This window comes from Oncorhynchus kisutch, unplaced genomic scaffold (assembly GCF_002021735.2).
Source record: "Oncorhynchus kisutch isolate 150728-3 unplaced genomic scaffold, Okis_V2 scaffold3868, whole genome shotgun sequence".
NCBI lineage: Eukaryota > Metazoa > Chordata > Actinopteri > Salmoniformes > Salmonidae > Oncorhynchus > Oncorhynchus kisutch.
Genome location: NW_022265813.1, coordinates 246,883 through 270,341, shown reverse-complemented (window position 1 = coordinate 270,341; position 23,459 = coordinate 246,883). Strand labels below are relative to the sequence as shown.

Here is a 23,459-nt window from a genome sequence, read left to right as displayed (position 1 = left end):
CTAAACCACTGTCTTCTACATCTCTCTGTCTGACCGTATGGTACAGGTCAACCCTAAACCACTGTGTTCTAAACCACGTCTCTCTGATCTGTTCTATATCTCTGACCATATCACTAGAACCTGTTAACTCCCCGTGGACTAGATCACATCCTGTTGTATCACTAGAACCTGTTAACTCCCCGTGGACTAGATCACATCCTGTTGTATCACTAGAACCTGTTAACTCCCCGTGGACTAGATCACATCCTGTTGTATCACTAGAACCTGTTAACTCCCCGTGGACTAGATCACATCCTGTTGTAGCACTAGAACCTGTTAACTCCTCGTGGACTAGATCACATCCTGTTGTAACATCTGAACCTGTTAACTCCTCGTGGACTAGATCACATCCTGTTGTATCACTAGAACCTGTTAACTCCCCGTGGACTAGATCACATCCTGTTGTAACACTAGAACCTATTAACTCCTCGTGGACTAGATCACATCCTGTTGTAACACTAGAACCTGTTAACTCGTCGTGGACTAGATCACATCCTGTTGTAACACTAGAACCTATTAACTCCTCGTGGACTAGATCACATCCTGTTGTAACACTAGAACCTATTAACTCCTCGTGGACTAGATCACATCCTGTTGTAACACTAGAACCTATTAACTCCTCGTGGACTAGATCACATCCTGTTTTAACACTAGAACCTGTTAACTCGTCGTGGACTAGATCACATCCTGTTGTAACACTAGAACCTATTAACTCCTCGTGGACTAGATCACATCCTGTTGTGGTAAATGTAAAGGCAGCAATCTGGTCTAGAGGAGACAGTGGTAAAGGCAGCAGCCTGGTCTAGAGGAGACAGTGGTAAAGGCAGCAGCAGTCTGGTCTAGAGGAGACAGTGGTAAAGGCAGCAGCAGTCTGGTCTAGAGGAGACAGTGGTAAAGGCAGCAGCAGTCTGGTCTAGAGGAGACAGTGGTAAAGGCAGCAGCAGTCTGGTCTAGAGGAGACTGTGGTAAAGGCAGCAGCAGTCTGGTCTAGAGGAGACAGTGGTAAAGACAGCAGCAGTCTGGTCTAGAGGAGACAGTGGTAAAGGCAGCAGCAGTCTGGTCTAGAGGAGACTGTGGTAAAGGCAGCAGCAGTCTGGTCTAGAGGAGACAGTGGTAAAGGTAAAGGCAGCAGCAGTCTGGTCTAGAGGAGACAGTGGTAAAGGTAAAGGCAGCAGTCTGGTCTAGAGGAGACAGTGGTAAAGGCAGCAGCAGTCTGGTCTAGAGGAGACAGTGGTAAAGGCAGCAGCCTGGTCTAGAGGAGACAGTGGTAAAGGTAAAGGCAGCAGTCTGGTCTAGAGGAGACAGTGGTAAAGGTAAAGGCAGCAGTCTGGTCTAGAGGAGACAGTGGTAAAGGCAGCAGCAGTCTGGTCTAGAGGAGACCGTGGTAAAGGCAGCAGTCTGGTCTAGAGGAGACAGTGGTAAAGGCAGCAGCCTGGTCTAGAGGAGACAGTGGTAAAGACAGCAGCAGTCTGGTCTAGAGGAGACAGTGGTAAAGGCAGCAGTCTGGTCTAGAGGAGACAGTGGTAAAGGCAGCAGCCTGGTCTAGAGGAGACCGTGGTAAAGGCAGCAGTCTGGTCTAGAGGAGACAGTGGTAAAGACAGCAGCAGTCTGGTCTAGAGGAGACAGTGGTAAAGGCAGCAGTCTGGTCTAGAGGAGACAGTGGTAAAGGCAGCAGCCTGGTCTAGAGGAGACAGTGGTAAAGGCAGCAGCAGTCTGGTCTAGAGGAGACAGTGGTAAAGGCAGCAGCAGTCTGGTCTAGAGGAGACAGTGGTAAAGGCAGCAGTCTGGTCTAGAGGAGACAGTGGTAAAGGCAGCAGCAGTCTGGTCTAGAGGAGACAGTGGTAAAGGCAGCAGCCTGGTCTAGAGGAGACAGTGGTAAAGGCAGCAGCAGTCTGGTCTAGAGGAGACCGTGGTAAAGGCAGCAGTCTGGTCTAGAGGAGACAGTGGTAAAGGCAGCAGTCTGGTCTAGAGGAGACAGTGGTAAAGGCAGCAGCAGTCTGGTCTAGAGGAGACCGTGGTAAAGGCAGCAGTCTGGTCTAGAGGAGACAGTGGTAAAGGCAGCAGCCTGGTCTAGAGGAGACAGTGGTAAAGGCAGCAGCAGTCTGGTCTAGAGGAGACCGTGGTAAAGGCAGCAGCAGTCTGGTCTAGAGGAGACAGTGGTAAAGGCAGCAGCAGTCTGGTCTAGAGGAGACAGTGGTAAAGGCAGCAGTCTGGTCTAGAGGAGACAGTGGTAAAGGCAGCAGCAGTCTGGTCTAGAGGAGACAGTGGTAAAGGTAAAGGCAGCAGCAGTCTGGTCTAGAGGAGACAGTGGTAAAGGTAAAGGCAGCAGCAGTCTGGTCTAGAGGAGACAGTGGTAAAGGCAGCAGCAGTCTGGTCTAGAGGAGACAGTGGTAAAGGCAGCAGTCTGGTCTAGAGGAGACAGTGGTAAAGGCAGCAGCAGTCTGGTCTAGAGGAGACAGTGGTAAAGGTAAAGGCAGCAGCAGTCTGGTCTAGAGGAGACAGTGGTAAAGGTAAAGGCAGCAGCAGTCTGGTCTAGAGGAGACAGTGGTAAAGGCAGCAGCCTGGTCTAGAGGAGACAGTGGTAAAGGCAGCAGCAGTCTGGTCTAGAGGAGACAGTGGTAAAGGCAGCAGTCTGGTCTAGAGGAGACAGTGGTAAAGGCAGCAGCCTGGTCTAGAGGAGACAGTGGTAAAGGCAGCAGTCTGGTCTAGAGGAGACAGTGGTAAAGGCAGCAGCAGTCTGGTCTAGAGGAGACAGTGGTAAAGGCAGCAGCCTGGTCTAGAGGAGACAGTGGTAAAGGCAGCAGTCTGGTCTAGAGGAGACAGTGGTAAAGACAGCAGCAGTCTGGTCTAGAGGAGACAGTGGTAAAGGCAGCAGCCTGGTCTAGAGGAGACAGTGGTAAAGACACCACACAGCTACAGGCCATCTAGGGCCTGTTATATTGATTCAATGAAAAACAAGTCCCAATTCTGTTTTTATTCATCTATATTTCTACGACATAGCTTAGGAAGTGTCCCAAATGCACCCTATTCCCTATATAGTGTACTACTATAGATCAGAGCCCTATTCCCTGTATAGTGCACTACTTTAGACCAGAGCCCTCTGGGTAAGTGCAGTAGCCACGTGTGGACAACGTGCAGAGTGCCCTCAGAGTGTGTGTGCCTGCTGAGGCAGTGCAATGCATGGCACTCTAACAGTAGGAGCAGCTGGGCAAACACACACACACACACACACACACACACACACACACACATATACACACACACACACACACACACACACATACACACACACATACACACACACATACACACATATACACACACAAACACATACACACACAAACACATACACACACACATATACACACACAAACACATACACACATACATATACACACACAAACACATACACACATATACACACACATATACGCACACACGCACACACATATACACACACACACACACGCATATACACACACATATACACACACACATATATACACACACACGCATATACACACACATATATACACACACACACATATACACACACATATACACACACACACACACACACACATTCCTCCTGTTCAGGCTTGTTACGGCTGCTCCCTTCAGTGTTGGTCTTGTTCTAGATATCCCTCAGCATTTCTTAGCATTTCTCCTCACTCTTTGTGTGTGTGTGTGTGTGTGTGGTGTGTGTGTGTGTGTGTGTGTGTGTGTGTGTGTGTGTGTGTGTGTGTGTGTGTGTGTGTGTGTGTGTGTGTGTGTGTGTGTGTGTGTGTGTGTGTGTGTGTGTCGTAACATGCGCTTTGCCATTTACTTGAAATTATTCATCTCATCTCTCAAGCTCTGGGTTCTACTCGTCTCGTCTATTCCTATTAGTGTCCCCCATGTCTCTATGATCGACTCACCAGGTCTGGTTGGTTTGGTTGTGTGCGAGGTCCTCCCCTGGCTCCGCCAATCAGGGGGCCCGGCAGAGGGAAGGGGGTGGGGCATGTCGGAGCGTCCCGCGTCCACCCTCTCTAGACGAGCCCTGGCATCAGGACGCCCCGATGCCAGCCTCCTCCTGGGGAAGGGGGCAAGGAAGAGATACTCCGCCCTAGGGAGGGAGAGAGAGAGAGGAAGAGAGTGTTTGAATGTTGTAAAAGCCTGGATGATGAGAAATGAAGAACGATGGGAGAGTTACAGAGATCTACTATTAGAATGGTAACATCACTGGAACAGAGAGATACTCAACCCCCACTCTAGTGATGAAGTGCGAGCGGGGCCAGTCACCACTCTAGTGATGAAGTCAGAGCGGGGCCAGTCACCACTCTAGTGATGAAGGCCGTGCGGGGCCAGCCACCACTCTAGTGATGAAGGCCGAGCGGGGCCAGCCACCACTCTAGTGATGAAGACAGGGAGGGGCCAGTCACCACTCTAGTGATGAAGTCAGAGCGGGGCCAGTCACCACTCTAGTGATGAAGGCAGAGAGAGGCCAGTCACCACTCTAGTGATGAAGGCCGAGCGGGGCCAGCCACCACTCTAGTGATGAAGACAGGGAGGGGCCAGTCACCACTCTAGTGATGAAGTCAGAGCGGGGCCAGTCACCACTCTAGTGATGAAGGCAGAGAGGGGCCAGTCACCACTCTAGTGATGAAGATAGGGAGGGGCCAGTCACCACTCTAGTGATGAAGGCAGAGCGGGGCCAGTCACCACTCTAGTGATGAAGGCAGAGCAGGGCCAGTCACCACTCTAGTGATGAAGACAGAGAGAGGCCAGTCACCACTCTAGTGATGAAGACAGAGAGAGGCCAGTCACCACTCTAGTGATGAAGACAGAGAGAGGCCAGTCACCACTCTAGTGATGAAGGCAGAGAGGGGCCAGTCACCACACTAGTGATGAAGGCAGAGCGGGGCCAGTTACCACTCTAGTGATGAAGGCAGAGCGGGGCCAGTTACCACTCTAGTGATGAAGACAGAGAGAGGCCAGTCACCACTCTAGTGATGAAGACAGAGAGAGGCCAGTTACCACTCTAGTGATGAAGACAGAGAGAGGCCAGTCACCACTCTAGTGATGAAGGCAGAGAGGGGCCAGTCACCACTCTAGCGATGAAGATAGGGAGGGGCCAGTCACCACTCTAGTGATGAAGGCAGAGCGGGGCCAGTCACCACTCTAGTGATGAAGGCAGAGCAGGGCCAGTCACCACTCTAGTGATGAAGACAGAGAGAGGCCAGTCACCACTCTAGTGATGAAGACAGAGAGAGGCCAGTCACCACTCTAGTGATGAAGACAGAGAGGCCAGTCACCACTCTAGTGATGAAGGCAGAGAGGGGCCAGTCACCACACTAGTGATGAAGGCAGAGCGGGGCCAGTTACCACTCTAGTGATGAAGACAGAGAGAGGCCAATCACCACTCTAGTGATGAAGACAGAGAGAGGCCAGTCACCACTCTAGTGATGAAGGCAGAGAGGGGCCAGTCACCACACTAGTGATGAAGGCAGAGCGGGGCCAGTTACCACTCTAGTGATGAAGACAGAGAGAGGCCAGTCACCACTCTAGTGATGAAGACAGAGAGAGGCCAGTTACCACTCTAGTGATGAAGACAGAGAGAGGCCAGTCACCATTCTAGTGATGAAGGCCGAGCGGGGCCAGCCACCACTCTAGTGATGAAGACAGGGAGGGGCCAGTCACCACTCTAGTGATGAAGACAGGGAGGGGCCAGTCACCACTCTAGTGATGAAGGCCGAGCGGGGCCAGCCACCACTCTAGTGATGAAGACAGGGAGGGGCCAGCCACCACTCTAGTGATGAAGGAAGAGAGGGGCCAGTCACCACTCTAGTGATGAAGGCAGAGCGGTGCCAGTCACCACTCTAGTGATGAAGGCAGAGAGGGGGCCAGTCACCACTCTTGTGATGAAGGCAGAGCGGGGCCAGTCACCACTCTAGTGATGAAGACAGAGAGGGGCCAGTCACCACTCTAGTGATGAAGACAGGGAGGGGCCAGTCACCACTCTAGTGATGAAGGCAGAGCAGGGCCAGTCACCACTCTAGTGATGAAGACAGAGAGAGGCCAGTCACCACTCTAGTGATGAAGACAGAGAGAGGCCAGTCACCACTCTAGTGATGAAGACAGAGAGGCCAGTCACCACTCTAGTGATGAAGGCAGAGAGGGGCCAGTCACCACACTAGTGATGAAGGCAGAGCGGGGCCAGTTACCACTCTAGTGATGAAGACAGAGAGAGGCCAATCACCACTCTAGTGATGAAGACAGAGAGAGGCCAGTCACCACTCTAGTGATGAAGGCAGAGAGGGGCCAGTCACCACACTAGTGATGAAGGCAGAGCGGGGCCAGTTACCACTCTAGTGATGAAGACAGAGAGAGGCCAGTCACCACTCTAGTGATGAAGACAGAGAGAGGCCAGTTACCACTCTAGTGATGAAGACAGAGAGAGGCCAGTCACCATTCTAGTGATGAAGGCCGAGCGGGGCCAGCCACCACTCTAGTGATGAAGACAGGGAGGGGCCAGTCACCACTCTAGTGATGAAGACAGGGAGGGGCCAGTCACCACTCTAGTGATGAAGGCCGAGCGGGGCCAGCCACCACTCTAGTGATGAAGACAGGGAGGGGCCAGCCACCACTCTAGTGATGAAGGAAGAGAGGGGCCAGTCACCACTCTAGTGATGAAGGCAGAGCGGTGCCAGTCACCACTCTAGTGATGAAGGCAGAGAGGGGGCCAGTCACCACTCTTGTGATGAAGGCAGAGCGGGGCCAGTCACCACTCTAGTGATGAAGACAGAGAGGGGCCAGTCACCACTCTAGTGATGAAGACAGGGAGGGGCCAGTCACCACTCTAGTGATGAAGGCAGAGCGGGGGCCAGTCACCACTCTAGTGATGAAGGCAGAGCAGGGCCAGTCACCACTCTAGTGATGAAGACAGAGCGGGGCCAGTCACCACTCTAGTGATGAAGGCAGAGCGGGGTCAGTCACCACTCTAGTGATGAGGCCAGAGCAGGGCCAGTCACCACTCTAGTGATGAAGACAGAGCGGGGCCAGTCACCACTATAGTGGGGAAGGCAGAGCGGGGCCAGTCACCACTCTAGTGATGAAGGCAGAGCGGGGCCAGTCACCACTCTAGTGATGAAGGCAGACCGGGGCCAGTCACCACTCTAGTGATGAAGACAGAGCGGGGCCAGTCACCACTCTAGTGATGAAGGCAGAGCAAGGCCAGTCACTACTCTAGTGATGAAGACAGAGCGGGGCCAGTCACCACTATAGTGATGAAGTCAGAGCGGGGCCAGTCACCACTCTAGTGATGAAGGCAGAGCAAGGCCAGTCACCACTCTAGTGATGAAGACAGAGCGGGGCCAGTCACCACTATAGTGATGAAGTCAGAGCGGGGCCAGTCACCACTCTAGTGATGAAGACAGAGCAGGGCCAGTCAGAAGGAAGTGTGTCTCAGTTGATCAGAAATAGCCCTGCGGTCATCTTACTACATGAATGATAGTAGTGTGGGTCTTGGCAGTTTCCACAAACACACTCCCCCCTCCAAGGGGACTGGCCCCTGCCAGCTCTGTCTGAGAGAGGAGGTGGAGAGGGATGGAGAGAAAGGAGGAAGAGACGACAGAAGAGAAAAGGCAGAAGAAATGGATGTGGAAAGAGGGAAAGGAAGATAAGGGAGTAGAGAGTAAGAAGGAGAGAGAGCGAGCGATTGGGTGAAATACTACAATGTGACAAAACAGCAGCAATATATATATATTTTTCAGCTTTATTTAACCAGGTAGGCCAGTTGAGAGCAAGTTCTCATTTACAACTATTTACAACTGCCACCTGGCCAAGATAAAGCAAAGCAGTGCGACAAAAACAACAACACAGAGTTACACATGGGATAAACAAACATACAGTCAATAACACAATAGAAAACTTCATGTACAGTGTGTGCAAATGTAATAAGATTAGGGAGGCAAGGCAATAAATAGGCCATAGTGGCGAAATAATTACAATTTAGCGTTAACACTGGAGTGATAGATGTGCAAGTAGAGATACTGGGGTGCAAAAGAGTAAATAAACATAACGATGTGGGGATGAGGTAGTTGGGTGGGCTGTTTACAGATGGGCTGTTTACAGATGGGCCTTTTACAGATGGGCTGTTTACAGATGGGCCTTTTACAGATGGGCTGTTTACAGGTGGGCTGTGTACAGATGGGCTGTTTACAGGTGGGCTGTTTACAGGTGGGCTGTTTACAGGTGGGCTGTTTACAGGTGGGCTGTGTACAGATGGGCTGTGTACAGATGGGCTGTGTACAGATGGGCTGTGTACAGATGGGCTGTTTACAGGTGGGCTGTGTACAGATGGGCTGTTTACAGATGGGCTGTGTACAGATGGGCTGTGTACAGATGGGCTGTTTACAGATGGGCTGTGTACAGATGGGCTGTGTACAGATGGGCTATTTACAGATGGGCTGTGTACAGATGGGCTGTGTACAGATGGGTTGTGTACAGATGCAGTGATCGGTAAGCTGCTCTGACAGCTGATGCTTATAGTTAGTGAATTTGTGACCTGTTGCCACAACAAAAGGGCAACCAGTGAAGAACAGACACCATTGTAAATAAAACGTATATTTATTCACTTTTGTTTATTATCTATTTCACATGTTTCCCATGCCAATGAAGCCCTTTGAGTTGATATCAGAGTACTGGGAGAGGGAAGAAGAGGGAGAGATATCAGAGTACTGAGAGAGGGAAGGAGAGAGAGATATCAGCAGATTACTGAGAGAGGGAAGGAGAGAGAGAGATATCAGCAGATTACTGAGAGAGGGAAGGAGAGAGAGATATCAGAGTACTGAGAGAGGGAAGGAGAGAGAGATATCAGAGTACTGAGAGAGGGAAGGAGAGAGAGATATCAGCAGATTACTGAGAGAGGGAAGGAGAGAGAGATATCAGAGTACTGAGAGAGGGAAGGAGAGAGAGAGATATCAGAGTACTGAGAGAGGGAAGGAGAGAGAGAGATCAGATTACTGAGAGAGGAAAGGAGAGAGAGATATCAGAGTACTGAGAGAGGGAAGGAGAGAGAGAGATATCAGAGTACTGAGAGAGGGAAGGAGAGAGAGATCAGAGTACTGGGAGAGGGAAGGAGAGAGAGATATCAGAGTACTGAGAGAGGGAAGGAGAGAGAGATATCAGCAGATTACTGAGAGAGGGAAGGAGAGAGAGATATCAGAGTACTGAGAGAGGGAAGGAGAGAGAGAGATATCAGATTACTGAGAGAGGGAAGGAGAGAGAGAGATCAGATTACTGAGAGAGGAAAGGAGAGAGAGATATCAGAGTACTGAGAGAGGGAAGGAGAGAGAGAGATATCAGATTACTGAGAGAGGGAAGGAGAGAGAGATATCAGAGTACTGAGAGAGGGAAGGAGAGAGAGAGATCAGATTACTGAGAGAGGGAAGGAGAGAGAGATATTGGAGTACTGAGAGAGGGAAGGAGAGAGATAAGAAACAGAGATGGAGAGAGGTCTGGCTAGTCAGGCTACCCTGTTGTTCAGACAGACAGAGAGGTAAGCACTGTGGGGATTCTACCTTGGCGGGATAGGAGAGAGGAGGGGGGTCTGGCTAGTCAGGCTACCCTGCGGTTCAGACAGACAGAGGTAAGCACTGTGGGGATTCTACCTTGGAGGGATAGGAAGGAAAACAGGTCTGTGTGTCTGGGGAGAGAGTGGGAGCTCTCTGACACACTGAGCCCCCAACACACACCCCACTGACTTTCTGACTGTCTGATTATGTCAACTTGAAACCTTATTAAATATCACTGCTTTTCCATCCTACTGCAGTCTTGATAAACCTTATTAAATATCACTGCTTTTCCATCCTACTGCAGTCTTAAAGAAGACTGATCCTACTGCAGTCTTAAATAAGACTGATCCTACTGCAGTCTTAAAGAAGACTTATCCTACTGCAGTCTTAAAGAAGACTGATCCTACTGCAGTCTTAAATAAGACTGATCCTACTACAGTCTTAAAGAAGACTGATCCTACTGCAGTCTTGAAGAAGACTGATCCTACTGCAGTCTTAAAGAAGACTGATCCTACTGCTGTCTTAAAGAAGACTGATCCTACTGCTGTCTTAAAGAAGACTGATCCTACTGCAGTCTTAAATAAGACTGATCCTACTACAGTCTTAAAGAAGACTTATCCTACTGCAGTCTTAAAGAAGACTGATCCTACAGCAGTCTTAAAGAAGACTGATCCTACTGCAGTCTTGAAGAAGACTGATCCTACTGTGTTATTCTGTTGAGCATATGGTGTACAAAACATTAACAACACCTCCCCCCCACCAGCCCCCCTTGTCCCCTCAGAACAGCTTCAACTCGTTGGGTCAGGGTGTCGACAGCATTCCACAGGGATGCTGGTCCATGTTGACTCTACAAGGTGTCGACAGTGTTCCACAGGGATGCTGGTCCATGTTGACTCTACAAGGTGTCGACAGCGTTCCACAGGGATGCTGGACCATGTTGACTCTACAAGGTGTCGACAGCGTTCCACAGGGATGCTGGACCATGTTGACTCTACAAGGTGTCGACAGCGTTCCACAGGGATGCTGGACCATGTTGACTCTACAAGGTGTCGACAGCGTTCCACAGGGATGCTGGTCCATGTTGACTCTACAAGGTGTCGACAGCGTTCCACAGGGATGCTGGACCATGTTGACTCTACAAGGTGTCGACAGCGTTCCACAGGGATGCTGGACCATGTTGACTCTACAAGGTGTCGACAGCGTTCCACAGGGATGCTGGACCATGTTGACTCTACAAGGTGTCGACAGCGTTCCACAGGGATGCTGGACCATGTTGACTCTACAAGGTGTCGACAGCGTTCCACAGGGATGCTGGTCCATGTTGACTCTACAAGGTGTCGACAGCGTTCCACAGGGATGCTGGACCATGTTGACTCTACAAGGTGTCGACAGCGTTCCACAGGGATGCTGGTCCATGTTGACTCTACAAGGTGTCGACAGCGTTCCACAGGGATGCTGGTCCATGTTGACTCCAATGCTTCCCACAGTTGTGTCCAGTTGTCTGGATGTCCTTTGGGTGGTGGGTCGTTCTGGATACACACAGGAAACCCAGCAGTGTTAGTGGTCTTGACTCACTCAAACCGCTGTGCCCTGACACCTCAGAACGTTCCCCGTTCAAAGGCACTTCAATCTTCAGCTTCACCCATCCACCCTCTGAATGGCCACACAGGCTGCTCCGCTTCATCGATGCTGATAGGCTGACAGTGTGTGTTGGAGGGGCCAGCTCTGGATGCTGATTGGCTGACAGTGTGTGTTGGAGGGGCCAGCTCTGGATGCTGATTGGCTGACAGTGTGTATGTTGGAGGGGCCAGCTCTGGATGCTGATTGGCTGACAGTGTGTGTTGGAGGGGCCAGCTCTGGATGCTGATTGGCTGACAGTGTGTGTGTTGGAGGGGCCAGCTCTGTATGCTGATTGGCTGACAGTGTGTGTTGGAGGGGCCAGCTCTGGATGCTGATTGGCTGACAGTGTGTATGTTGGAGAGGCCAGCTCTGGATGCTGATTGGCTGACAGTGTGTATGTTGGATGGGCCAGCTCTGGATACTGATTGGCTGACAGTGTGTGTTGGAGGGGCCAGCTCTGGATGCTGATTGGCTGACAGTGTGTGTGTTGGAGGGGCCAGCTCTGGATGCTGATTGGCTGACAGTGTGTGTGTTGGAGGGGCCAGCTCTGGATGCTGATTGGCTGACAGTGTGTGTTGGAGAACACAGGAGGTCTGGATAGAAGCTGTGCTGATGTGAGCGGTCTGATGAACACACAGCTGAACCTCTCCACTCTCTCTCTTAGTACTTTAACAGAGTAAAATTAGCCCGACCAACCGGTGCCCCCGCACATTGACTCTGTACCGGTACCCCCTGTATATAGCCTCCACATTGACTCTGTACTGGTACCCCCTGTATATAGCCTCTACATTGACTCTGTATCGGTACCCCCTGTATATAGCCTCCACATTGACTCTGTACCGGTACCCCCTGTATATAGCCTCCACATTGACTCTGTACTGGTACCCCCTGTATATAGCCTCCACATTGACTCTGTACTGGTACCCCCTGTATATAGCCTCCACATTGACTCTGTACTGGTACCCCCTGTATATAGCCTCCACATTGACTCTGTACTGGTACCCCCTGTATATAACCTCCACATTGACTCTGTACTGGTACCCCCTGTATATAGCCTCCACATTGACTCTGTACTGGTACCCCCTGTATATAGCCTCCACATTGACTCTGTACCGGTACCCCCTGTATATAGCCTCCACATTGACTCTGTACCGTAATACCCTGTATATAGCCTCCACATTGACTCTGTACCGTAATACCCTGTATATAGCCTCCACATTGACTCTGTACCGTAATACCCTGTATATAGCCTCCACATTGACTCTGTACCGTAATACCCTGTATATAGCCTCCATATTGACTCTGTACCGTAATACCCTGTATATAGCCTCCACATTGACTCTGTACCGTAATACCCTGTATATAGCCTCCACATTGACTCTGTACCGTAATACCCTGTATATAGCCTCCACATTGACTCTGTACCGGTACCCCCTGTATATAGCCTCCACATTGACTCTGTACCGTAATACCCTGTATATAGCCTCCACATTGACTCTGTACCGTAATACCCTGTATATAGCCTCCACATTGACTCTGTACCGTAATACCCTGTATATAGCCTCCACATTGACTCTGTACTGTAATACCCTGTATATAGCCTCCACATTGACTCTGTACCGTAATACCCTGTATATAGCCTCCATATTGACTCTGTACCGTAATACCCTGTATATAGCCTCCACATTGACTCTGTACCGTAATACCCTGTATATAGCCTCCACATTGACTCTGTACTGGTACCCCCTGTATATAGCCTCTACATTGACTCTGTACTGGTACCCCCTGTATATAGCCTCTACATTGACTCTGTACCGTAATACCCTGTATATAGCCTCCACATTGACTCTGTACCGTAATACCCTGTATATAGCCTCCACATTGACTCTGTACCGTAATACCCTGTATATAGCCTCCACATTGACTCTGTACCGTAATACCCTGTATATAGCCTCCACATTGACTTTGTACCGTAATACCCTGTATATAGCCTCCACATTGACTCTGTACCGTAATACCCTGTATATAGCCTCCACATTGACTCTGTACCGTAATACCCTGTATATAGCCTCATTACTGTGTTTTGTTTATTTAATTGTATTTCTTTGTTTATCTACTGTTTACCTATTTTTTTCCTTAGAAATAGCACTGTTGGTTAGGTAAGCATTTAACTTTATAAGGTCTACTACACCTGTTGTATTCAGCATTTAACTTTATAAGGTCTACTACACCTGTTGTATTCAGCATTTAACTTTATAAGGTCTACTACACCTGTTGTATTCAGCATTTCACTTTATAAGGTCTACTACACCTGTTGTATTCAGCATTTCACTTTATAAGGTCTACTACACCTGTTGTATTCAGCATTTCACTTTATAAGGTCTACTACACCTGTTGTGTTCGGTGCACGTGACAAATACACTTTGATTTGATTTGAGTTGACACGAGTTATGGAGAGCATCCAGAATTAGGTTCTCCAAACCGACTCTGAGAAGCCATTTTAGGACAGGCACAGTGGTACGACCTGTTGACCTTTACCTTCAACTATAAATACTCCTGTTGACCCCTGACCCTACAGTCAGGTGACGGAGACGGAGAGCACATAAGTCAACAGCAGAATGAGGAAACCCTCTACCATTATAGGACAGGTACCTTTCCTTCAAATTCAGTCTGTAAATACTCCTTCCTGTTGACCCCTGACCCTGCAGTCAGGTGACGGAGACGGATAGCACATAAGTCAACAGCAGAATGAGAGAACCCTCCACTATTATAGGACAGGTACCTTTCCTTCAAATTCAGTCTGTAAATACTCCTTCCTGTTGACCCCTGAACCTTGACAACTGCCTTCCGAGGACAGTGTCACCACAGTCGAAGAGTTCACCTACGCTTCCCATTTCTCTGAAGCGTCTCGAAAACCTCCAAATATAAATACCCCTGACCTCTGACCCCTGACCCCAGTGACAGAGATGAGAGAGGGTAGGTCAGAGGGCTAGGTGGAATATTCTGGTCTACATTTACAGACAGACTGCAAACGCTGAAATGTCTGAAGTGACGGATTGTAACTCTCGTGGACGATCCTTACTGTCTTAGAGTCATTTACTACAACCATGGTTCGGTTACTGTCTAGCACTCCTCTGGAGAGAGGGAGATCCTTACTGTCTTAGAGTCATTTACTACAACCATGGTTCGGTTACTGTCTAGCACTCCTCTGGAGAGAGGGAGATCCTTACTGTCTTAGAGTCATTTACTACAACCATGGTTCGGTTACTGTCTAGCACTCCTCTGGAGAGAGGGAGATCCTTACTGTCTTAGAGTCATTTACTACAACCATGGTTCGGTTACTGTCTAGCACTCCTCTGGAGAGAGGGAGATCCTTACTGTCTTAGAGTCATTTACTACAACCATGGTTCGGTTACTGTCTAGCACTCCTCTGGCGAGAGGGAGAGACTTAGTGCTAATAGCTCTCCCTCTTGGGAGGGTTGGAGAAAACATCAACATTGGCTCCTTAACCTGCTGTGTCCCTCTGGGAGGGGTTAGTGACATCATTAGAGATGTTACTGTCTGTCCACCCTGAACACCAGGCCACAAGCAGAGATGTTACTACCTCTCCACCCTGAACACCAGACCACAAGCAGAGATGTTACTGTCTGTCCACCCTGAACACCAGGCCACAAACAGAGATGTTACTGTCTGTCCACCCTGAACACCAGACCACAAGCAGAGATGTTACTACCTCTCCACCCTGAACACCAGGCCACAAGCAGAGATGTTACTACCTATCCACCCTGAACACCAGACCACAAACAGAGATGTTACTGTCTGTCTCCCTGAACACCAGACCACAAGCAGAGATGTTACTACCTCTCCACCCTGAACACCAGACCACAAACAGAGATGTTACTGTCTGTCTCCCTGAACACCAGACCACAAGCAGAGATGTTACTGTCTGTCTCCCTGAACACCAGACCACAAGCAGAGATGTTACTACCTCTCCACCCTGAACACCAGGCCACAAGCAGACAGCAACATTACCCAACACATCTCTCCTCTCTCCAGTTCTACCTCCACCTTCTCTTAATTCAGTAGACTTTATTGACACGGCCAGTTAAACGACTTCCATTGTGTTGGTCTACATATGACAACAATGGTGGTACCAGCATCAATAAGACATCAGTAGTAATAATAGTAGTTGAAATGGGATGACCATTAACACCAGCTACAACAACAATGTTAATGAGAATAACAATACATTAAATCAATAGTAGAAGACCAGTCTCAACCTGACTGAGAAGACCCTCATCCTGTGATGATAAGGTCCAGACTGTCTGTTATTCTAGACAGGTCTGTGATGATAAGGTCCAGACTGTCTGTTATTCTAGACAGATCTGTGATGATACGGTCCAGACTGTCTGTTATTCTAGACAGGTCTGTGATGATAAGGTCCAGACTGTCTGTTATTCTAGACAGGTCTGTGATGATAAGGTCCAGACTGTCTGTTATTCTAGACAGGTCTGTGATGATAAGGTCCAGACTGTCTGTTATTCTAGACAGGTCTGTGATGATAAGGTCCAGACTGTCTGTTATTCTAGACAGGTCTGTGATGATAAGGTCCAGACTGTCTGTTATTCTAGACAGATCTGTGATGATACGGTCCAGACTGTCTGTTATTCTAGACAGGTCTGTGATGATAAGGTCCAGACTGTCTGTTGTTCTAGACAGGTCTGTGATGATAAGGTCCAGACTGTCTGTTATTCTAGACAGGTCTGTGATGATAAGGTCCAGACTGTCTGTTAATCTAGACAGGTCTGTGATGATAAGGTCCAGACTGTCTGTTATTCTAGACAGGTCTGTGATGATAAGGTCCAGACTGTCTGTTATTCTAGACAGGTCTGTGATGATAAGGTCCAGAATGTCTGTTATTCTAGACAGGTCTGTGATGATAAGGTCCAGACTGTCTGTTATTCTAGACAGGTCTGTGATAAGGTCAAGACTCTGTTGTTCTAGACAGGTCTGTGATGATAAGGTCAAGACTCTGTTGTTGTAGACAGGTCTGTGATGATAAGATCCAGACTCTGTTATTCTAGACAGGTCTGTGATGATAAGGTCCAGACTGTTATTCTAGACAGGTGTGTTTGTCTACCAGCCTGTTTGTCTACCAGCCTGTTTGTCTACCAGCCTGTTTGTCTGACTGCCTGTTTGTCCACCAGCCTGTTTGTCTGACTGCCTGTTTGTCTACCAGCCTGTTTGTCTGACTGCCTGTTTGTCTACCAGCCTGTTTGTCTGACTGCCTGTTTGTCTGACTGCCTGTTTGTCGACCAGCCTGTTTGTCTACCAGCCTGTTTGTCTACCAGACTGTTTGTCTGACTGCCTGTTTGTCTGACTTCCTGTTTGTCTGACTGCCTGTTTGTCTACCAGCCTGTTTGTCTACCAGCCTGTTTGTCTGACTGCCTGTTTGTCCACCAGCCTGTTTGTCTGACTTCCTGTTTGTCTGACTGCCTGTTTGTCTACCAGCCTGTTTGTCTACCAGCCTGTTTGTCTGACTGCCTGTTTGTCCACCAGCCTGTTTGTCTGACAGCCTGTTTTTCTACCAGCCTGTTTGTCTGACTGCCTGTTTGTCTGACTGCCTGTTTGTCCACCAGCCTGTTTGTTTGACTGCCTGTTTTTCTACCAGCCTGTTTGTTTGACTGCCTGTTTTTCTACCAGCCTGTTTGTCTGACTGCTTGTTTTTCTACCAGCCTGTTTGTCTGACTGCCTGTTTGTCTACCAGCCTGTTTGTCTGACTGCCTGTTTGTCCACCAGCCTGTTTGTCTGACTGCCTGTTTTTCTACCAGCCTGTTTGTCTGACTGCCTGTTTTTCTACCAGCCTGTTTGTCTGACTGCCTGTTTGTCTACCAGCCTGTTTGTCTGACTGCTTGTTTTTCTACCAGCCTGTTTGTCTGACTGCCTGTTTGTCTACCAGCCTGTTTGTCTGACTGCCTGTTTGTCCACCAGCCTGTTTGTCTGACTGCCTGTTTTTCTACCAGCCTGTTTGTCTGACTGCCTGTTTTTCTACCAGCCTGTTTGTCTGACTGCCTGTTTGTCTACCAGCCTGTTTGTCTGACTGCCTGTTTGTCTACCAGCCTGTTTGTCTGACTGCCTGTTTGTCCACCAGCCTGTTTGTCTGACTGCCTGTTTGTCTACCAGCCTGTTTGTCTGACTGCCTGTTTGTCTGTTTTTTGTTTATTTATTCATTAGGATCCCCATTAGCAGAAGTAGCAGCTACTCTTCCTGGGGTCCACAAGGAAGTGTAACTGCCTCTCCGGTTTCACTGTTTTCTGTACTGACCTCAACCTCCTCAGAGAGTGTTCCAGACCTCTGTGAACGCTCTCCTCTTCCCCTTCCATTTTAAACAGGACGTAGATCTCTGACTTGAACCCTTTAACAAGGGAGCTATAAAATGGCTGACGAAGTGTAAACAAACTTGTAGGCTCTGTTTCACCCATGTTAAAGGACAGGATTTGGAAACAGTCATGTGACCCTAGATGTGCTCTCGAACACTGTTTTATTTTCCAGATCAGAAGTTGTTTGGTTGGTTGACAGGTTTGGAGGTCAGGCTCTATGGCGCTAATGCCGTCTATATTCTCAGAAGGCTTTTTATACCACAGTCAATCACTCCCCACACCCGGCCCTTCCAAGACATAAATATTCGGTGTCAATGTGGCCTGCGTGCTGGTGAGTGGAGGGACAGTCACACCTCTTCTCCTGCTCTCATCCTCCTCCCCACTCCTCCGTCATTCCCCTCATTCCTCCAACCACAAGCTTGCTGTCAGCACATACCTTGTACTAACGCGTACGGCGATACTCGTGCGTGTGTGTGTGTGTGTGTGTGTGTGTGTGTGTGTGTGTGTGTGTGTGTGTGTGTGTGTGTGTGTGTGTGTGTGTGTGTGTGTGTGTGTGTGTGTGTGTGTGTGTGTGTGTGTGTGACACCTTTCTCACTAATAACACAGAAGTAAACAAACACCCCCTCCAGTCAGTCACCCCAGCTGTCCTCTTCCCCTCTTCATGTCAGTCAGTAGATAGTATTATATACACACACATGGCCATACAGATGTAATGAGATGAAACCCTGGCCTCGCCTCCTGAGTCAATAACGTCTGTACAGTGTGTTGCTGCTTGGAACAAAGCAGCCATGCTAACAAAGGGAAGGCAGCCTGCCTTCTCCAAGTATCAATTATTGAGGGTATCCACACAAAGGAGAGGAGAGAAACTGGAGCTAGGAGTAGAGAGATAGGACCAGAGAGACAGGACTAGAGAGATAGGACCAGAGAGATAGGAGTAGAGAGACAGGACTAGAGAGATAGGACCAGAGAGATAGGACCAGAGAGATAGGACCAGAGAGATAGGACCAGAGAGACAGGACTAGAGAGACAGGACTAGAGAGATAGGACTAGAGAGACAGGACTAGAGAGACAGGACTAGAGAGACAGGACTAGAGAGATAGGACTAGAGAGATAGGAGTAGAGAGATAGGAGTAGAGAGATAGGAGTAGAGAGACAGGACTAGAGAGACAGGACTAGAGAGACAGGACTAGAGAGATAGGAGTAGAGAGACAGGACTAGAGAGACAGGACTAGAGAGATAGGAGTAGAGAGACAGGACTAGAGAGACAGGAGTAGAGAGACAGGAGTAGAGAGATAGGAGTAGAGAGATAGGAGTAGAGAGAGGACTAGAGAGACAGGAGTAGAGAGACAGGACTAGAGAGACAGGACTAGAGAGATAGGACTAGAGAGACAGGACCAGAGAGATAGGAGTAGAGAGATAGGACTAGAGAGACAGGACTAGAGAGACAGGACTAGAGAGATAGGACTAGAGAGACAGGTCTAGAGAGATAGGAGTAGAGAGACAGGACTAGAGAGACAGGACTAGAGAGATAGGACTAGAGAGAGGACTAGAGAGATAGGAGTCGAGAGATAGGACTAGAGAGACAGGACTAGAGAGATAGGAGTAAAACGAGGAACTAGGAGCTATAGTAGGAACTAGGAGCTATAGTAGGAACTAGGAGCTATAGTAGGAACTAGGAGCTATAGTAGGAACTAGGAGCTATAGTAGGAACTAGGAGCTATGTTAGGAACTAGGAGCTATGTTAGGAACTAGGAGTTATAGTAGGAACTAGGAGCTATAGTAGGAACTAGAAGCTATGTTAGGAACTAGGAGCTATGTTAGGAACTAGGAGCTATAGTAGGAACTAGGAGCTATGTTAGGAACTAGGAGCTATGTAAGGATCTAGGAGCTATAGTATGAGTAAGTGCTGTGTGTGGAGACTAGCTAGCTGCCAATACACTCAGTAAACAAAACATAAACTCACATACTGGTAACTGCCAAAATAAAGTGAACTCTTGGGTAAATGACAGACACAGCGTACACTACCGTTCAAAAGTTTGTGGTCACTTAGAAATGTCCTTGTTTTTTTAAAGAAAAAGCACTTTTTTTTGTATATTAAAATAACATTATATTGATCAGAAATACAGTGCAGCTTCATTACATACAAAACACCAGTCTCAATGTCAACAGTGAAGAGGCGACTCCGGGATGCTGGCCTTTTAGGCCTTCTAGGCCTCCCACTCCTTCTTTCTATTCTGGTTAGACCCAGTTTGTTCTGTGAAGGGAGTAGTACACAGCGTTGTATGAGATCTTCACTTTCTTGGCAATTTCTCGTATGAAATAGCCTTCATTTCTCAGAACAAGAATAGACTGACGAGTTTGAGAAGAAAGTTCTTTGTTTCTGGCCATTTTGAGCCTGTAATCGAAACCACAAATGCTGATGCTCCAGATACTCAACTAGTCTAAAGAAGGCCAGTTTTATTGCTTCTTTAATCAGAACAACATTTTTCAGCTGTGCTGACATAAATGCAAAATTATTTTCTAATGATCAATTAGCCTTTTTAAAATGATAAACTTGGATTAGCTAACACAGCAGGCCATTGGAACACAGGAGTGCTGATAATGGGCCTCTGTACACCTATGTAGATATTTCATTAAAAATCTGCCGTTTCCAGCTACAATTGTCATTAACAACAGTAACAATGTCTACACTGTATTTCTGATCAATGTGATGTTATTTTAATAGACAAAAAATATATATATATTTAAAAAACAAAGTCATTTCTAAGCGACCCCAAACTTTTGAATGGTAGTGTATATTGAAAGCAGGTGGTTCCACACAGGTGTGGTTCCTTAGTTAATTAAGCAATTAATATCCCATCATGCTTAGAGTCATGTATAAACATGCCCAGGGGCCCATTGTTGTGTCTACCATGGCTAGAAGAAGGGCTCTCAGTGGCTTGGAAAGAGGGGTCTCAAAGAAGCATAGGGGGTTTAAAGGGTGTGTGTGTGTGTGTGTGTGTGTGTGTGTGTGTGTGTTTCTCAGTCACCAGATCTCAACCCAATAGAACATTTATGGTAGATTCTGAAGCGGTGCCTGAGACCACCGTCAACAAAACACCAAATGATGAAATGTCTGGTGGAATAATGGGGTCACATCCCTCCAATAGGGGTCCAGACACGTGTAGAATCGATGTCAAGGTGCATTGCTGCTGTTCTGGCTGGTGGAGACCCAACACCCCTAGTAAGACACTTCATAGTTCCTTTATTTTGGCAGTTATCTGAACATACAGGGCATGGTTTAGATTATCACACACACACACACACACACACGCACGCACGCACGCACGCACACACACATACACCCATACACATACACACATACACACACACACACACACACACACACATATACACACACACACACGCACACACACATACACACATACACACACACACACACATACACATACGCACACACACATACACACACACACACACACACACATACACACACACATACACACACACACACACACATACACACACACACACACACACACACACACACACACATACACACACACACACACACACACAGTCTACATCTCACTCTCGCTCTGTGTTTCTACTGGTGACAATGTTGTCAGACATCCCTGATATACAGCATCATTACACACACACCGATCACTAAGACCTGTGGAGTACTGAGTTGGAGGAAACAATGTGACCCACCACACACACACACACACCGATCACTAAGACCTGTGGAGTACTGAGTTGGAGGAAACAATGTGACCCACCACACACACACACACACCGATCACTAAGACCTGTGGAGTACTGAGTTGGAGGAAACAATGTGACCCACCACACACACACACACACCGATCACTAAGACCTGTGGAGTACTGAGTTGGAGGAAACAATGTGACCCACCACACACACACACACACCGATCACTAAGACCTTGTGCGTTATTTGCGTGCGGTTGTTTTAGTGTGTAGCTATGTGTTTAGATTGTGTGTGTGTGTGTGTGTGTGTGTGTGTTTAATGTGTGTGTGTGTGTGTGTGTTTATTTGTGAAAGAACACAGAGGGTGGTGAAAGAGAACCAAAACACTCACCTTCCAAAATACCAGCCACCCACCACCAACCCCAACGCCAAAACCGTCACAAAAAAATCTATCCTAACATAAAGAAGCGGAGAGAAAGAGCTGTTGGTATAATCCTCACATCGATCTCCGGACGGCAGCAACAACCAATCACATTTTACATAGGAACGATTGTAGAAAAAAAGGATGGTGAAAAATGAATGAGGAGATGAGGAGGAGGAAGGAGGAGGAAGTCCTTTTGGAGGAAGAGTTTAATCCTTAGAGAGGTCGGTTTGTTGCCATGACGAGGTTAGCCTCCCCAGTATAAATATATCCCAGTACAGTACATCTGCCTCCCAGTATAGTCTCTCCCAGTCCAGTCCAGTACAGGGATTGTGTTTCCGCCTGTCTGTCTGCCTGCTAGCCCTTCTGTGTCGCTATGTTTCTGATTCCTCTGCTCCAGCGTGTGCCAGTATCCAGCGGATGTCTTTGTGTGTGTGTGAGAGAGAGAGAGAGAGTGAGTGTGTGGTTTTGTGTGCAGTCGTGCATGCGGCAGGAGTGTGTGTGTGTGTGTGTGTGTTGAGTGTGTGAATGTGTGTGAGGCGCAGCTTGTCAAAATAGTAGTGTTGCTTTCTGTCTGAGCTGAGAGAGAGAGAGAGAGAGAGAGAGAGAGAGAGAGAGAGAGAGGGAGAGGGAGAGGGAGAGAATATCAGCTGATCTCACAGCAGATATAAATCTTCCTCCTCCTTCTCTTTTTATTCTCTCATTCCGTTCGCATCTTTGTGTGTGTGTGTGTGTGTGTGTGTGTGTGTGTGTGTGTGTGTGTGTGTGTGTGTGTGTTTGGCAACGGGTAGACAGGGAAAGACGAGCCGTTTGCTAGAGTCATTGAGAAAGAGAGGGATGGGCTTTTTTAAATGGAGGACAAACAGAGAGAGATGGATGAGAGCGTGATAGGAGAGAGGCAGGGGAGAGAGAGAGGCTGGGGGAGAGAGGCAGGGGGAGAGAGAGAGGCTGGGGGAGAGAGGCAGGGGGAGAGAGAGTGGCAGGGGGAGAGAGGCAGGGGGAGAGAGAGTGGCAGGGGGAGAGAGAGGCAGGGGGAGAGAGAGTGGCAGGGGGAGAGAGAGTGGCAGGGGGAGAGAGAGTGGCTGGGGGAGAGAGGCAGGGGGAGAGAGAGTGGCAGGGAGAGAGGCAGGGGGAGCGAGAGAGTGGCAGGGGGAGATGAGGCAGGGGGAGAGAGAGTGGCAGGGGGAGAGAGAGTGGCAGGGGAGAGAGAGTGGCTGGGGGAGAGAGGCAGGGGGAGAGAGAGTGGCAGGGGGAGAGAGGCAGGGGAGAGAGAGTGGCAGGGGGAGAGAGAGTGGCAGGGGAGAGAGAGAGGCAGGTGGGGAGAGAGAGAGGCTGGGAGAGAGAGGCTGGGGGAGAGAGGCAGGGGGAGAGAGAGAGGCTGGGGGAGAGAGGCAGGGGGAGAGAGAGTGGCAGGGGGAGAGAGGCAGGGGGAGAGAGAGTGGCAGGGGGAGAGAGGCAGGGGGGAGAGAGAGTGGCAGGGGGAGAGAGAGTGGCAGGGGGAGAGCAGAGTGGCAAGGGGCGAGAGAGAGTGGCAGGGGGGGAGAGGGAAGGCTGGGGGAGAGAGAGAGGCTGGGGGAGAGTGCAGGGGGAGAGAGAGAGGCTGGGGGGAGAGTGAGAGGCTGGGGGAGAGTGAGAGGCTGGGGAGAGTGAGAGGCTGGGGGAGAGTGAGAGGCTGGGGGAGAGAGAGAGGCTGGGGGAGAGAGAGAGGCTGGGGGAGAGTGGCAGGGGGAGA

At 48.9% G+C, this 23,459-nt stretch overlaps 1 protein-coding gene across 1 annotated transcript in view; it reads right to left on the bottom strand.

The window, feature by feature from the left end:
• The window catches only part of LOC109887177 (leucine-rich repeat and transmembrane domain-containing protein 2), a 65,963-nt gene extending 43,648 nt beyond the window's left edge, over window positions 1–22,315 (bottom strand). Inside the window, 2 exon segments of the mRNA XM_031821118.1 lie at window positions 3,957–4,144; window positions 21,698–22,315. Coding sequence (XP_031676978.1) covers window positions 3,957–4,041 — 85 coding nt within the window. The 5' untranslated portion in view covers window positions 4,042–4,144; window positions 21,698–22,315.
• Between the last annotated feature and the right edge of the window lie 1,144 nt (window positions 22,316–23,459).